This window comes from Pelophylax lessonae (genome assembly GCF_965119305.1).
Source record: "Pelophylax lessonae genome assembly, chromosome: 13".
NCBI lineage: Eukaryota > Metazoa > Chordata > Amphibia > Anura > Ranidae > Pelophylax > Pelophylax lessonae.
Genome location: NC_138780.1, coordinates 130861950 through 130877587, shown reverse-complemented (window position 1 = coordinate 130877587; position 15638 = coordinate 130861950). Strand labels below are relative to the sequence as shown.

Sequence of the window (15638 nt, the reverse complement as noted above, 5' to 3'; positions counted from 1 at the left end):
GAGAAGAAAAAGCTATGGAGAATAAACAAAGAGAAAAGAGAAGGGGGAAGGAGACCAGAGCGAGAAAGGAAGGGGTCAGGAAAGATCCAAAGAGGGGGGTGGGGGGAAGGCCGGCCGACCCTCGCCCAGCGACCACTAGTGGGTAATCAACTCCGTGTATTCCGAAGTGTATTTAAATTCGTGCCAGTAAAACCAGCTTTTCAGGAACTTTTCTCGTGTACCGTGCGCAGTGGCTACTAGATCTTCCATATCGTTGAGACAAGAAACCTTGCGGAGCCACATAGCTACCGTAGGAGGCTGCGTCTGCTTCCAGAGCGGGGGGATGCAGCTTTTAGCCGCCGTGAACAGAAGTGGCAGAATCGACTTCCGATAGGACGCTCTCGGATATTCATGATGATGAAGGAGGAAGAGGGCTGGGTCCAGGGTGAGGGAATGGTCCGTAAATTTCTGGGCAATGCGTAGGACCTCCTTCCAGAAGGGTTGTAAACACGGGCACGACCAGAAAACGTGTAGGTAGGTGCCCACCTCCTCCCCACATCGCCAACAAACCTCGGGGCAGGTCGGAAACATGCGATGAAGCCTGGCTGGGGTATAGTGCCAGCGGGTTAAACACTTATAGCCTACCTCCTGATACCGCGAGCAACGGGAGGTTTTGTACGTGAAAAATAATATCCTCTCAACCTGATGGTCCGTAAAAGATACATTCAGGTCCCTTTCCCATTTGGCAATAAATGGGGGACGAAAAGCTTCGTCCGGCGAGGCCAGGGCCCGGTAAACCAGAGAGACCGTGTGGCGAAGGGGGGAGGTGTCAGAACACAAATCCTCAAAGTACGTGAGCCGTCTTGAAAACAGAGACGCTGAAGGAAGAGCTTGTAGAAAGTGAGCCAGCTGGACTCGTTGCCAAAAAGACAGGGAGGTAAAGGGCGCAGTGCAGTTCATGTAAGACCGTGAAACCCAAGTCCCAGCCCTCACAAAGTGCCGAGCCTGATGGACCCCAGCGGTCTTCAAAGTCCTAAAACCGGGCTGATCCACCCCAGGCCCGAAGTCCGGGTTATCAAACACCGGGAGGAGAGGCGAGGGAAAGGACGCCAACTGGCCATCGTGGCAAAGACGCCTTCCCACCGCCAGCGTGGCACCTACAGTCGGATGGGCATCTAATTCCCTAGGCACCGGGTTAGGGCTCCAAAGGGCGGACTCCAGGGGAGACTCGACGGACAAACGTTCAAGGCGGACCCATTGCTTCAAGGGACCATGGCGGTACCAGTCGACAATGCGAGCGAGATGACACGCCTCATAGTAGAGGATCGCGTCGGGCATCGCCATTCCCCCACTCAGTTTAGGCATCCGGAGCACCCGCAGCGCCAAGCGGGGGGAACCCCTACGCCACAGGAACTCCCGAAACACCCTATTCACCCTCTTGAGGAAGGAGGACGGGACCCTGATGGGCAGCGCCTGAAGCACATATAAGAGGCGGGGCATGATGTTCATCTTTATAATATTGCAGCGCCCAAACCAGGAAAAAGTCCCATGGCTCCACACCTCCAGATCCTGCTTGATGCGAGTCAGAAGAGGCGGGAAATTACAGTCGAAGACTCTCTCCGGGCAACTCGGGAGAGATATCCCCAGGTACTTGATGTGAGACAGGCCCCATTTAAAGGAAAAGTCAGCTCTAAGGAGAGTTGACAAAGAAGCCGGCAGACCCACCGCTAGCGCCTCAGACTTAGAGTAGTTGATTTTATAAAACGACAGCGACTCATAAACCCGAAATTCCCGCAGGAGGTTCGGAAGGGAAGTGAGAGGACGTGTCAGGAAGAAAAGTAGATCGTCCGCGTACGCCGCCACTTTAGGCGACTCACTGGCACTCAACGACAATCCGGCCACATCCGCATTAGCCCTCACCGTCCTCAAAAAAGGCTCTAGAGCGAGAACAAAAATCAACGGGGAGAGTGGACACCCCTGTCGAGTGCCATTCGCAATGTCGAGGGAGTTCGAGAGAGACCCGTTGACCTTCACCCTAGCCGAAGGCCTGGAGTAGATGGCCCTGATCCAGGACAACTGGCGCGTCCCCAGGCCCACATGCTCCATGGTAGCCAGGGGAAAGTCCCAATTCACCCGGTCGAACGCCTTTTCGGCATCCGTCGACAGGACCAGCATTGGGATTCGGCGGCTATGCGCATAATGGATGAGGTCAATCGCCTTGGCGGTATTGTACCGGGCCTCCCGGGCAGTAACAAAACCCACTTGATCATCGTGGATCAAACTTGGGAGCAGGGGAGCCAGTCTAGAAGCCAGGATTTTGGTGAAGAGTTTCAGGTCGATATTTAAGAGAGAAATCGGCCTGTAGCTCGCACACAGCAGTGGATCCTTACCCTCCTTGGCTAGGACAGTTATATGGGCGCGCAATGAGTCAACCGGAAGGGCCGCCGACTCACCCGCCGCATTGTATGCGGATAGGAAGTGAGGCGAAAGAATCTCCTCAAAGCACTTGTAATACGCAAGGGTGTATCCATCCGGACCAGGTGCCTTCCCCGGTTGCATTCCCCCCAGGGCTGCAGTGAGTTCCCCAGGGCGCAGAGGCGCGTCCAACTCCTCCACATCTTCCGGAGAAAGGGTGGGGAGGCCGGAGGCCGATAGATACGACCTAATCTCCTGGAGCCTGGCAGCGCGCGATGACGGCGAGGGGTCAGAAGGCAGATTGTACAGGGAGGAATAGTACAGGCGGAAAGCCTCAGCTATGTCCGTCGTCGAGTGAACCCTCCGGCCCGCTGAGTCGGAGACCTCCGGGATAAATGCCCTAGACCTCTGTTGACGCAATGCCCTTGCCAGCAATTTCCCACATTTGTCCCCGTGCTCGTAGAAAGCACGGCGACATTTAGCCAGGGCGGCCTTGGCCTGGAAGAGGACCAGATCACGGAGCTGATCCCGAAGAACAGTGAGCTCCTGAAGAGCAGCAACGGCCTGAGACCGCTTGTGAGCCATCTCTAATTTGCCAATTTTCGCCAGGAGGTCAGACATTTGGGCACTCCTCTCCCTCTTCCTCCGCGACCCGAGCTTGATCAGGACCCCTCGCATATAACTCTTGTGAGCTTCCCAGACCATCATGGGCGAACTGTCTGTGGTGGCATTGGAGGCGAAGAAGTTCCTCAATTCAGCACCAAGTTCCCCCAGAATAGCAGGGTCCTGGAGAAGGGTGTCGTTAAGCCTCCACTGCCATTGTGACAACTCAGGGGAGCGAAGGTCTAGGTCGAGGAGAACGGGAGCGTGGTCCGAAATAGCAATAGAGCCAATTGAGGCAGCGGAGACCCTGGGAAGCAAGGACTGCGGTACCAAAAAAAAGTCGATACGCGAATATGAGTCGTGTGGGGGGGAGAAGAAAGTATAATCCCTATCCCCGGGATGGAGAACGCGCCACGGATCAACCAAGCGAAAGGCATGAATCAACTGCTTGAAGCGACGTAGAGCAGCATAGGATAGCTGGGAGGAACCCCTAGAGGTGTCCACCAGTGGATCAAGAGCCAAATTAAAATCCCCGCCCATAAGGATCTGTCCCGCAGCGAAATCTGCCAGCTTAGAAAGCACTGAGTCCATAAAGGAGATTTGGTTCGTGTTGGGCAGGTAGAGATTCACCAGAGTGACAGGGGTGGAACCCAACTGGCCCTTTACAAAAAGGGCCCTGCCCGATTCGTCGCTCCACACGTCCGAGAGCGTCCACGGAGCATTACATTGAATCAAGATGCTAACCCCCTTAGTCTTGGAATCAGGGGAACAGCCATGGTAAACCGTTGGAAAACGCCTGTTTCCCAATTTGGGGATCTTGCTCAATTTGAAATGCGTTTCTTGCAAAAATCCAACATGAGCACGGAGACGATGGAGTTCCGACAGCACAATGGTGCGCTTCTCAGGGGTATTGAGCCCCTTCACATTTAAGGAGACCAAACGGACCGGGTCCGGACGAGGGGCGGCCATAACCCCCCCAACCGGCGGGTCCAGCCCACCGGGTGAAAACAAGAAACCAAAAGGAGCGGAGGAGGGAGAGGGAAGGAGAGGGGGGAAAGAAAAGGAAGGGGAACAGCGGAGATGCAGAGGTAAGTGAAAAGGTGGAGGGAAAGAGAGGGAGAGAAGGAAAAGGCGCAAAGTACGCGCCTACTTACAAAGTACTAAGGTGCCGAAGCACCAGAGAGAGTTCAATCTCAAAGGACCCTAGGGCCCGATCCACCAACCCCGCAGGCAGGGCAAAATGGACAGGCACCAAAGGATCACCCTACGTGGGGAACGAGGAGAGCCACCAACTGGGAGAGGTAGGTGACCGCTCCCCGGCTCCCCAACCGGCCAACAAAGATCATAGCAACACAGTATTATAACCAGCTGAAAAACACCAACAACTCAAACAAAACAAAAAAAAAAAAAAATACCAATAACATAGTGCAACAGTTTGAGCCCCTGAACCGGAGAGGAAAACCTCCCCCCACCCCCCGCCCGAGAAGAACCAAATGAACAATTCAATGGCACTCAGGACAGAGATGCCAGAGACTGCACCCGCTCCCCATCCAGACGTCCCCCTCAAGATCAGTGGCATCGGACCAGAGGGGGACATACCACGCCACCCCACACATATAACACACCAACCCCCGGGGGGAGAAGGGGAAGGGAGGGGAGGGGTTAGTAGAAAGGGGGGGGGGGAAGGGGAATGGAGGGGAGGGGGGAAGGGAAGAACGGGAGAGGGGGGAAGGGAGGGGGAAGAGAGGGGGGAGGAAGGGGGGAAGGGGGGAAGGGGGAGGGAGGGGAGGGGGAGATAGAGGGGAGGGGGGGTAAGGGAGGGAGGATAAGGGGGGGGAGGGGGACAAAGGAGGGGGGGAGGGGGATAAGGGAGGGGGGGGTGAAGCAAAAGTGAATTCCGAGGGCCACCGGCAGCGCCCTGCATCCCCTCTCCTGCAGCGCGGGGTAACACCCAGATCCGGCATGCAACCCAAGCAAGTACGACCAGACCCAGGCGCCCCCCCAGTAACCACAGAAGAGCAGGCGTGCATACATCTGGAAAGCATTAAATAGTGCATACAGTCAGCAAGCAATATGAGAGGCAACAGTTCAATGACACTACTCTTAGATCTAAACTTGCAGAGAGTCAGCAGGCCTGCCAGACACCCAGGCCCCGGAAGCGGGAGCAAGGCACCGCACCGCCTTGAGCCGCTCCAGAGCCCCCGCATGTCAGCATTAGGGGGAGCAGGAGACACGGAGCCGATCTAGGGGAGTCAAGATCCAAGAGAGGGGGACACGGGGGGAGGCAGATGACCTGAGCCCTGGAAGTTCGGCATGGGCAGCAGTCAGAGGCACCCGGGGACACTCGGGGACAGCTGGAGGCCCGGCACGGCCCTCGGGACTAGTGCAGTTCAAATCTAGCTTGGGGGACAGTCACCACAAGGCAGGACAGTCAGCCATCAGGGAAGGGCAGGTGAAGCTCAGGGATGTGACCCGGGACAGGCAGGGGCGGAGGGCAAGGGGCTAAGTCATTACTCACGGACCTCGGCAACGCTGAATCAAAATTCCGGGGAAGCCAACGAGGGGCTAGTAGAGCGCGCCACGGGGGCACTGCGTTGCCGACGGCGTCCCTCGGATCGGGGTCTCGATGGCCCTCCTCCGGGAGAGCGAGCGTCCCTGTCAGGAAGCCTGGCTAACCAGTCCGGGACCTCCAGAGGAGCGATGGCTGCAAACCGGAACAGGGCTGGGAGGTCAGCATGTCTGCGGAGGACGAAAGTGGCGCCATTCCTGCGGACGATGAGCTGGAGGGGAAAACCCCATCTGTAAGTGGCATCCTGTCTCCTGAGACGCTCCAGCAGGGGTTTCAGCATCGCTCTGCGGATCAGAGTGCCTCTGGACACATCGGGGAAAACCTGGATCTGTGCCCCATCGAAGTCAATCGGGCCCTTCGTCCACGCAGCCCGCAGCACCTGTTCCTTCACCGGATACCGATGCACGCGGCAGATGACGTCCCGAGGTCTTGTAGTGTCCGTCGGTTTGGGGCCCAAGGCCCTATGTATCCGGTCGAACTCCACTGCGACAGGGGGGTCCGAAGGCAAGATCCGCGCCAGGATGGCCCGAACCGTCTCCATCAAGTCTTCCGGTCCGGTGGCCTCGGGCAGGCCCCGGAGCCGCAAGTTGTTACGGCGGCTCCGGTTCTCCACGTCCTCCAAGGCGAGCTGGTGCTCAGCAAGGACATCCGCGTGGACAGCTTGTGTTCGTTCCAGACACTCTACCCTAGCCTTGAGGTCTCCGATCGCCGATTCCCCGGTCGCCACTCGCTCCCGAACATGAGACACTTCTGCGGTCAGCACTTGGAAGTCCCTCTTATGCTGCTCCGTGACTTGCGCTACCAGAGCCTCCATGTCCATCTTAGTGGGGAGGGAGCGCAGCAGAGCCCAGATGTCCCTTTCTTCACTGGGGTCTCCAGCCGAGGACGATTGGGACAGCTGCAAGGGGCTCAGGGAAGCCATAGCAGGCAGGGGAGCCGGAGGGGATGCCGCCTGTGCCGTCCGGGACACCGCCGTCGGATTGATACTGCCACGTGGGCCCGCCACCAGCTTCCGCAGCACCGGGGTAGCAGAATCCGGGAAGAATGAACGGATCGGGGCCGCCGGAGTAGCCTTGGATGTGGATTTGTTCTTCCACCGCTTATAGGAGCTCATGTCAGCTAGAAAACAGCCAGGTAACGATCAATTTAGCCGATCAGGGGGGCCAGGGAGCGGGAGCACCAGAGTCAAACGTCCTCACACCGCCATGACCTAGCCACGCCCCCGAATTTAAATTTTTAAGCCATTTCCTATTAATGTGAGCCATTTTGAAGTCGGTTACGCATTTACTATTGCCCTGGGAATAGAAACTGCTGTCACATATTGTCACATATTCCACAGAACCTGCTGTCTGGCAGAGTCAGTGAAGGAATCACTGTTTACAGGCAGAAAGGTACAATGGGATATGTAGCCCTTAGAAAATGAAAGTAAACCAAAGGAATGAGCAATGAAGAAAATGCTAAGCATGCAGGGTTTCCAGGATATTGTGGAAAGAGAAGGACCGCAGATAGGCCAATTTGTTTTATGCTACATATTTTTGGTTAAAAAAAAAAAAAAAAAAAAAATCGCAAAAAGCGTATTTTGATTGGTTTGCGCAAAAGTTATTGCGTTTACTAACTAAGGGAAAGATTTTTGTCATTTTTGTTGTTTTTTTTTTAACGCGTAATGGCGGCGATCTGCGTTTTTTTTTGCGGGACTACGACATTGCGGCGGACAGATCGGACCCTTGACTGACATTTTTGGGGTTACCAGTGACATCACTACAGTAATCAGTGCTATACATATGCATCGTTACTGTAAAATGACACTGGTAGTGAAGGGGTTAACTTTATTTGAGAGGGAGGGGTGGTGTGTGTCCCTAGGGGCGTGATTCTTACTGTGATTGGCTGTGGCTTGAAGTGTAGGAACAGTGATCAACGGTCCTACATAATAGAACCGTATGATCACTGTTCTTACACAGGGGAGAATGACAGGCGGCTTGTTTACATCAGCCGCCTGCCTTTCTCCCGCTGTCATGGACGATCGGGTCCGCCGGGCACACGCGCGGGGGGGGAGGGTCCGTGACCCATACGTCACTTTGCCTGTGAGGGGCTGACCGCCGCAGTATATGTACTTGCGGCGGTCGGCAAGTGGTTATAGTGTATGCTGTGACCAGGGGCGGACTGACTAACCATTCGGGCATTCCGGCACTGCCTGAGGGCCCAGGGTCAGTAGAGGGCCCCATGAGCCGGGACAGTCACACATTCTAGAAAGATGTCCCACTACAGCTCATCCCGGGGTTTGTCAGCAGCAGTGTTACTGCTCCTAAATACATACATCGCCCGGCACTGTATGTATTTAGAAGTTCTGAATCTCCTTTCTGTTCCCCTCAGTCAGATCCCCCCTCCCATCTTAAGTGCCCTGTGATGGGAGAACCCGGGGGAGGGGCATAGTCACTGCACTCTCATACTACATGCAGGGAGAGAGGTGAGCGGAGGGAGGAAAGCCTGTATGGGGAGGTAAGCTGCACACAATGCCTGGTAAAGTGCCATATCAGGAGGGAAGATTTTATGGTATCATGTGAAGGGTTAAGGTGACAAGAAGGGTGATAATAGCAGCCCGAGTGTGTGTGGTGGAGCCGGCAAAGTTTGTAGCCCCCTCCCCCAGCTGAAAGAAATGTCCAAAGCAGGCACACATCATATCTATCTACATAAACAATCCCCAAACACTGTGTATGGCTAGATAATGTGCAGTTCATTTTTGACATTTCCATTTACCCCATGTTATCCAAACTATGTACAGTAAAAAGTGTAAACCCACCAAATAAACTATACACACCATATACAAAATAATAATCCCCAACTAGAAAACTTACAATTTCCGGGGAAATTGTGTGAAGTGTTTTTGCCGCCACCGGTAGTCTCCAGCTGGAGTGGGCGAGTAACTATATGTGTGTGGGAGTGGCAGCAGTTTATGTGGTGTGTGTGTTGTGTGTGTGTAAGTGGTATGTGTGTGGTGTGCGTGTTTAAGTGTGGTGTGTGTGTTTAGGTGTGGTGTGTAAGTGTGGTGTGTGTGTTTGTGTGGTGTGTGTGTAAGTGTGGTGTGTGTGTTTGTGTGGTGTGTGTGTAAGTGTGGTGTGTGTGTAAGTGTGGTGTGTGTGTAAGTGTGGTGTGTGTGTAAGTGTGGTGTGTGTGTAAGTGTGGTGTGTGTGTGGCATGTGCGGGGTGTGGTGCATGTGTGGTGTGTGTGTGGTGTGTGTGGTGTATGTGTGGTGTATGTGTGGTGTATGTGTGGTGTGTGTGGCGTGTGCGGTGTGTGTGTGGCGTGTGCGGGGTGTGGTGTGTGGGTGGGAGTGGCAGCAGTTTGGCAGTTGGAAACAAATGGTGTCGTTTTGAACACTCCGGAACATTCCGCCATTCATTCTTATGGGGCAACTTACCAAAGTTGGAGGTGCCCATCTTCATACGGCTCTAGTGTAAAAGCTCTAAATATCACAGCTTAGAGACTTATACCGTAGGAATCACAAGACCCCGGTCGACATTTTGATGTACAGTATGTCTATGAAACATCAAAACTTAAGGCACAGTCACAGGTTAGAAAACGGCCTTGAAATTTGAGATGGTTTTAGTGCAGTTTTAATAAATGTCAATGGACGGCGTGAGTTAGAAACAAACAGTCATAGTGTAAAAACTATTAGGGCTATGGCTTAGATGTGGACATATTAAGAGGCAGCAGGGATAGGCGAACGTTTTGATGTAACATTTGTGTAGGTGGCCTAAACCACTTAAGCCCCAGCCCTATTTCGGACACTTCTTGTTTACAAGTTAAAACCAGTATTTTTTCCTAGAAAACTACTTAGAACCCCCAAACATTATATATATATATATATATATATTTTTTTAGCAAAGACTCTGGAGAATAAAATGTCGGTCATTGCAATATTTTATGTCACGCGGTATTTGCGCAGCGGTCTTTAAAACGCCATTTTTTTGGAAAAATTTTGAAAAATCACATTTCACTGCATTTAAAAAATACTAAACAGTAAATTTAGCCCATTTTTTTTGTATATTAGGAAAGACGATGTCACACCGAGTAAATAGATACCCAACATGTTACGGTTTAAAATTGCGCCCCCCCCGTGGGATGGAGACAAACTACGGTCAATAAAGATCTCAATAGGCGACGCTTTAAATTTTTTTAACCGCTTGCCGACCGCCGCAAGTAGATATACTGCGGCGGTAAGCCCCGGCCAGGCAAAGCGACGTATATATACGTCACTAGCCTGTGACCGGTTTTTGAGCCAATAGCGGGCGAGCGCGCGCCCGCCGCGGCTCGTTCACGGAGGAGTCCGCGCGTGTGACCGGCGGACCCGATGTCCGCCGGTCACACTACGATCGTCGGTAGAGCGGGAGAAAGGCGGGCGGCTTATGTTAACAAGCCGCCTGTCATTCTCCCCTGTGTAAAAATGGAGATCAGAAGGTTCTACTATGTAGAATCGTTGATCTCTGTTTTTACAATAGGAGACCTGTCCCACTACAGTTAGAAACACGCCCCTAGGACACACTTAACCCCTCCCTCTCCAATACAAAATACGCTTTTTGCAATTTTTTTTACCAAACATATGTAGCATAAAACAAATTGGCTGAAAATGTTAAAAAATTTAGATTTTTACATTTTTTTGGGGGGAATTTCATATAAAAAAATGTGAAAAATATTGTTATTTTTGCAAAATTTACGCTCTTTTTTTGTTTATAGCGCATGATCAAAACATCGCACAGGTGATCAAATACCACCAAAAGAAAGCTCTGTTTGTGGGAAAAAAAGGATGTGAAATCAGTTTAGGTACAGCGTCGCATGACCGCGCAATTGTCCGTTAAAATCACGCAGTAAAAATATTGCAAAAAACCCCCTGGTCGGAATGGGGGTAAAATCTTCCGGGGCTTAAGTGGTTAATGGTTACCAGGTTAGAGTGTAGCTCTTTTTTTTTAAATTATTTCTCACGCTCTGGCGATCGCGGCGATACCTCACATGTGTGGTTTGAACAGTGATATCATTCGTGGCTCGACTTCCGTATACGTTTTTTTGACGGGGGCAGCTAAAAAATTTTTTTTTTTTTTCCTATTTATTTTATTTTTTTTTAACTTTATTACAGGTTTTAAAAAAAATAAAAATCTGATCACTTTTATTGCTGTCACAAACAATGTAAACATCCCTTGTGACACCAATATGCAGTGACAGGTACTCTTTATGGAGGGATCGAGGGTCTAAAAGACCCTAGACCCCTCCACTACACTCCACTTACACTTTTTTTTGCATACAGCCGTTTTTTAAATTTGCCGCCTTTTACAGCACAGTAACCGGGAAGTGACCGGGAAGTGACGTCATGGACGCCGCCTCCGGGTTACGTCATCGGAGACCCGATCTAAGCCGTTTCCGGCTTAGATCGGGACTCCATCCAGCTGGCGGACGGAAGTCACGGAAGGCGGAGGGAGGGGGGGACGTCCCCTCCCGCTCACCCGGGTAACGATCGAGCGGCTCCCAAGCGGCATCGGTCGTTACTGACGGAAAGGCGACCGTCGGCTGTAAACCACGGTACCGGGATGGTGCCTCTAGCTAGAGGCATCATCCCGGTATACTACCGCAAAGTTTACCGACGTAGATCTACGTTACTTTGCGGTTAGTGATTAAAAATGAGGGAGTGGCAGCAGTTTAGAAATTGTGGCAAGATTTCTTCTCTCACCCTCTAACTATTTTCAGGCCCCACTCTAGTCTTGAACATTCCGACATTCATTCCTATGGGGCAAATTTCGCCACAAAAATTGCGATATTTCGCAAACCATTTGGCGAAACCTTCCAAAACAGCAACACGATCGGAAACGATCCGCTCGTTTCGGTATGTTACTTGTCTATGTAGTGTAAAAACTGTGGGAGGAGTTAGGGTGCCAAGTTTTCCCATAGGCTTTCACTATAATAAGAACTAGAAAAGCTACAATTTCTGGGGAAATTGTGTGAAGTGTTCTTGACTCCACCAGTCATATTGTGAAAACTATAAGGACTAGGTCTTATCCGTGGACAATTTTAGTGGCTCCAGGGATAGCTGAACGTTTTGATATAAGATTTGTGTAGGTGGGCTTGAAAATAATGGAGTGGTGGCAGTTTAGAAATCATGTCCTGATTTTTCAGCTCTCACTCTAGTTTTGAACATTCCACCATTCATTCCTATGGGACCAATTTCGCCACAAAAACGCCAAAATTTTGTGAACTATTCGGTGAAACGTTCCACAAAGTAATAGCACACCAATCGGGAACAATCCGCACATTTCAGTATATTACTGTCTATGTAGTGTAAAAACTGTGGGAGGAGTTAGGGTGGTAAATTTGGCTATAATAATAAGAATATATATGTGAGATAACAGTAAGTGGTCTTGCCATGCAAGAACACTTAATAATATATATGTGAAAAAATAGTAAGTGTACTTGCCACAGGCAAGAACACTTAATAAACATATCCATCATGATATTCAAGGCTATATGCATGAAAGTACAATTATATGAACACTGATCATTTAGAGAATTATTTATGTTTATTGAGGATTGTTTTTTTTTTATGTACTCGTGGTTAGGCTTGGTTCACACCTACATGTGCGACCAAGTATGAGCATGTTTTTCACACACACGAGCAACACAGAAAAGTCATGAAAAAATCCTATATGGGGCGCAGGTTTGCAGATGCATGGGGGTGCCCTTAACAATTATTAGAACTGCTATGCATCTGCTTAAGTGCAGCACATTTCTGTGCGTTTTGGGAAGGCATGCAATTTTACATGCATTCCTCTCAAACATAGATTTGAATGTGAATTTAGCTTCAGAGTGTTTTGTTTATGTGCTGAGTTTACACTTTTGATTGTACACAGTTTGGATAATGCAGGCTTAAATACAATGGTCATAAAGTAACTTTACATTATTACATTGCATATTATATCTCTTATAACAGGAGGTTGTTCTCTTCGAGCCATGCTATTGTATTTTTTATTGTTTTATCTATTAGTGGATGAGCACAGTAGTTTTTGATTATAGCCACTTCATACATCCAACTGACAGATATCACTTTGAGCTACTGCCTACCTCCCAGCTGAGAGACATCACTTTCCATTCTCTACTTTAACAACATCCCCACAGACACTGCCATTGAAAGAAATTCTTCCCCAACTCACTCACCCCCCCCCACCAACTGCCTCACTGACCCATCCCACTGTTGCATGGGGGGGCTGCAGCCCCCCCACAGGAGGATGGTAAGTAGATAGAGCAGGTGATCAGCAGAGGTGGGGGACTTGAGTCACATGACTTGACTTGAGTCAGACTTAAGTCACCAGTTTGAGGACTTAAGACTTGCTTGACTAAAATTAATAAAAGACTCAACTTGACTTTGACTTGGTATTCATGACTTGAGACTTGACTTTGACTTGAGAAATATGACTCAAAATGACTTTACTTTTTTAAGGTTTTAAATATTTGCATTTTCTCATGATGTGTTAAAGCAAAATTAATGTGCCTGTCATGTTTCTGACACCACAGTCACTTAAAACACCTCAGTGTGTTCTGATTTTTAGGACACTGGCTGTTTAACAATGGAAATACTTAACATGTTTTTAGTGACTGTGGTGTTGAAACATGACCGGACGAAGGATTTTGAGATGTTTGAGCAATTAAAGTGTTTCTTTAATATGCCAAGAAAAAAGCACTAAGCAGTTTTGTTAATGTTGAAAATAAAACAAAACCTTTGCTGACCACTGACTTTTAACGGATTTAAAGGTGAAAATTGGGGAAGATCAGTATTTTGACTTGATTTGTGACTTGACCAAAATAAATGACTTGACTTGCTTGACTTCTAGCAGGGACTCGACTTGACTTGCTTGCTTTTCGCCACAGTAACTTGCGACTTGCTTGAGACTTGAAGGTTAAGACTTGAGACTTGCTTGTGACTTGCACATGTGTGACTTACTCCTATGTCTGGTGATCAGTGCAGCAGGTGGAGAAAATAACTGGAACCAACCTTTTGTGGCTCTCACTGCAGCAGCAGCTGAAAGCCAACATCTCCTGCTCCAGCGAGAGCCAGAAAGAATCGGTTCCAGTTATCTTCCCCACCTGCTGCACTGATCTGAATTCAACTCATTGACCTGGGCCTCCACCCCCTGCAGCGCTGCCGGCATTCCCTCCTTTCCTCTCCCACCGGCAGTAGTTGGGGGCACACATGGAGAACCTCAGGATGGAGAGCAGGAAAGGGGCTGGAAAATGTCATTTACCAGCTCCTTCCTTTTCTAAGTGAACACAGTGAGTGACTGATACTGATCACTCACTGTATTATTCTATAACTGAGCATAGTAAACTGGTTTACTATGCTTTGGTTTATGAATGGACAGGAGCCTCTATGTCCTGTTCATTCATCTGCAGTGCAGATGAGGCTACAGAGAAAGGGACTGGGGAATGTGTCCCTTTCCCTGTCTCAAAAGTGGGACTTATATCCCACCAAAGCCACCCACCAACATTGTGAAAAACATTTAAAACAATCATTAAATTAAATTTAGTTAAAATAAAAAAAACATTTGTAAAAATCAGACTTACAATTCTAATCAGAATAAAAAGCCACGGATTAGTTAGCAACCCCCACTGTGTGCCGCAGTGCACTATGCATGCCACAGGTCACCTTTTCCCTGGTAGGGGCCTCCAGTGCATTACTTTGCCCATGATGTTGTTTAGGTGGCACTGCCCATGAGAGGTTCCTAGTACCGTTACTGGGTCACCAGCTTTAAGTCTCCTGCTACTCTGCATGTCACCAAGCTAAGTGCCCCTCCATGTGGGCCTGCCGCATTAAAGGATTGTAAAGCGGAAGGTTTTTTATCTTAATGCATTCTATGCATTAAGATAAAAAGCCTTCTGTGTGCAGCAGCCTCCCCAGCCCCTCTAATACTTACCTGAGCCCCATCCCTGTCCAGCGATGTACACGAGTCCCTCGGCGGTCTGGGAATCTGCCTCCTGATTGGCTGAGACACACATTGCCTCCTACGGCTGTCAAACCAAGTAAATTGGCCAATGAGGGGAGAGAGGGGGCAGGGCTAAACCACAGGTCCGTGTCTAAATGGACACACGGAGCTGCAGCTAGGCTGCCCCTATAGCGAGCTGCTTGCTGTGGGGGCACTCGACAGGAGGGAGGGGCTAGGAGCAGAGAAGAAGGATCTGAGAAGAGGAGGATCTGGGCTGCTCTGTGCAAAACCAACTGCACAGAGGAGGTAAGTATAACATGTATGTTATTTAAAAAAAATTAAAAAAGTTAGACTTTACAATCACTTAAATGTTGCATCAGAAAGATGGCTGCTGTGCGGTGGCCATCTTTAAACCTGGGGGCCCCATGAACCCCTAGTGCCCGGGGGCCCCATGAGTTGTCAGTCCGCCCCTGGCTGTGACTGTGTATCTCCTTAAAACTTTGTCTTATAAAAAAGGATACAGGACATGCGAGTCTTGTCCAGTGAGTGTGGCCCAGCATGCAACATTCACCTTTATAGGGAAACAAAATCTGTAAGTGGCTAAGAAACAGTAAACTCTCAATCTCTATAAATAATAGACAAAATTATGTAGGACAACTTCTGCTCTAAGAGCCGGTTCACACTAGTGTGATGCCAGGCATCTCATGTGATTCGCTGTGCAGATCACATGCGATAGCTGTGCGATGTGAATGCAACCATACAAACTTTAGGGCTGAATTTGCATCGCATTAGGATCAAACTGTTCATGCGAATTGGTTTCGGAGTGTATGTTAAGTTTAATCACACCCCGCAATCAGTTTGCAAAACATAACGCTATTTGCAGAATCGTATTCCGGCGCAAACAAAGAAAAAACTGGATTTTTGTCTGACTTCATTGACAAACACAGCTCGATATCTTCGTGACCCTTGAGTTTATACTGCCCCCTACAGGAGTAGGACACTAGGTGGAAAAAAGATTGACGACGCTTATAGGGCAGTTCCAGGGGGTATACTCCCACTTCCTGCTATAGCTCTTCAGTTTTTTAACATGCAGTGTCAGAATAACATATAACCC

The 15638-nt window shown here is 49.7% G+C and overlaps 1 protein-coding gene across 1 annotated transcript in view; it reads right to left on the bottom strand.

The window, feature by feature from the left end:
- DCAF4 (DDB1 and CUL4 associated factor 4) overlaps positions 1–15638 on the bottom strand; it is a 75107-nt gene that overhangs the window by 22694 nt on the left and 36775 nt on the right. Inside the window, exon 8 of the mRNA XM_082275030.1 lies at positions 15046–15095. Coding sequence (XP_082131156.1) covers positions 15046–15095 — 50 coding nt within the window. The remainder of the gene's footprint in view (positions 1–15045; positions 15096–15638) is intronic.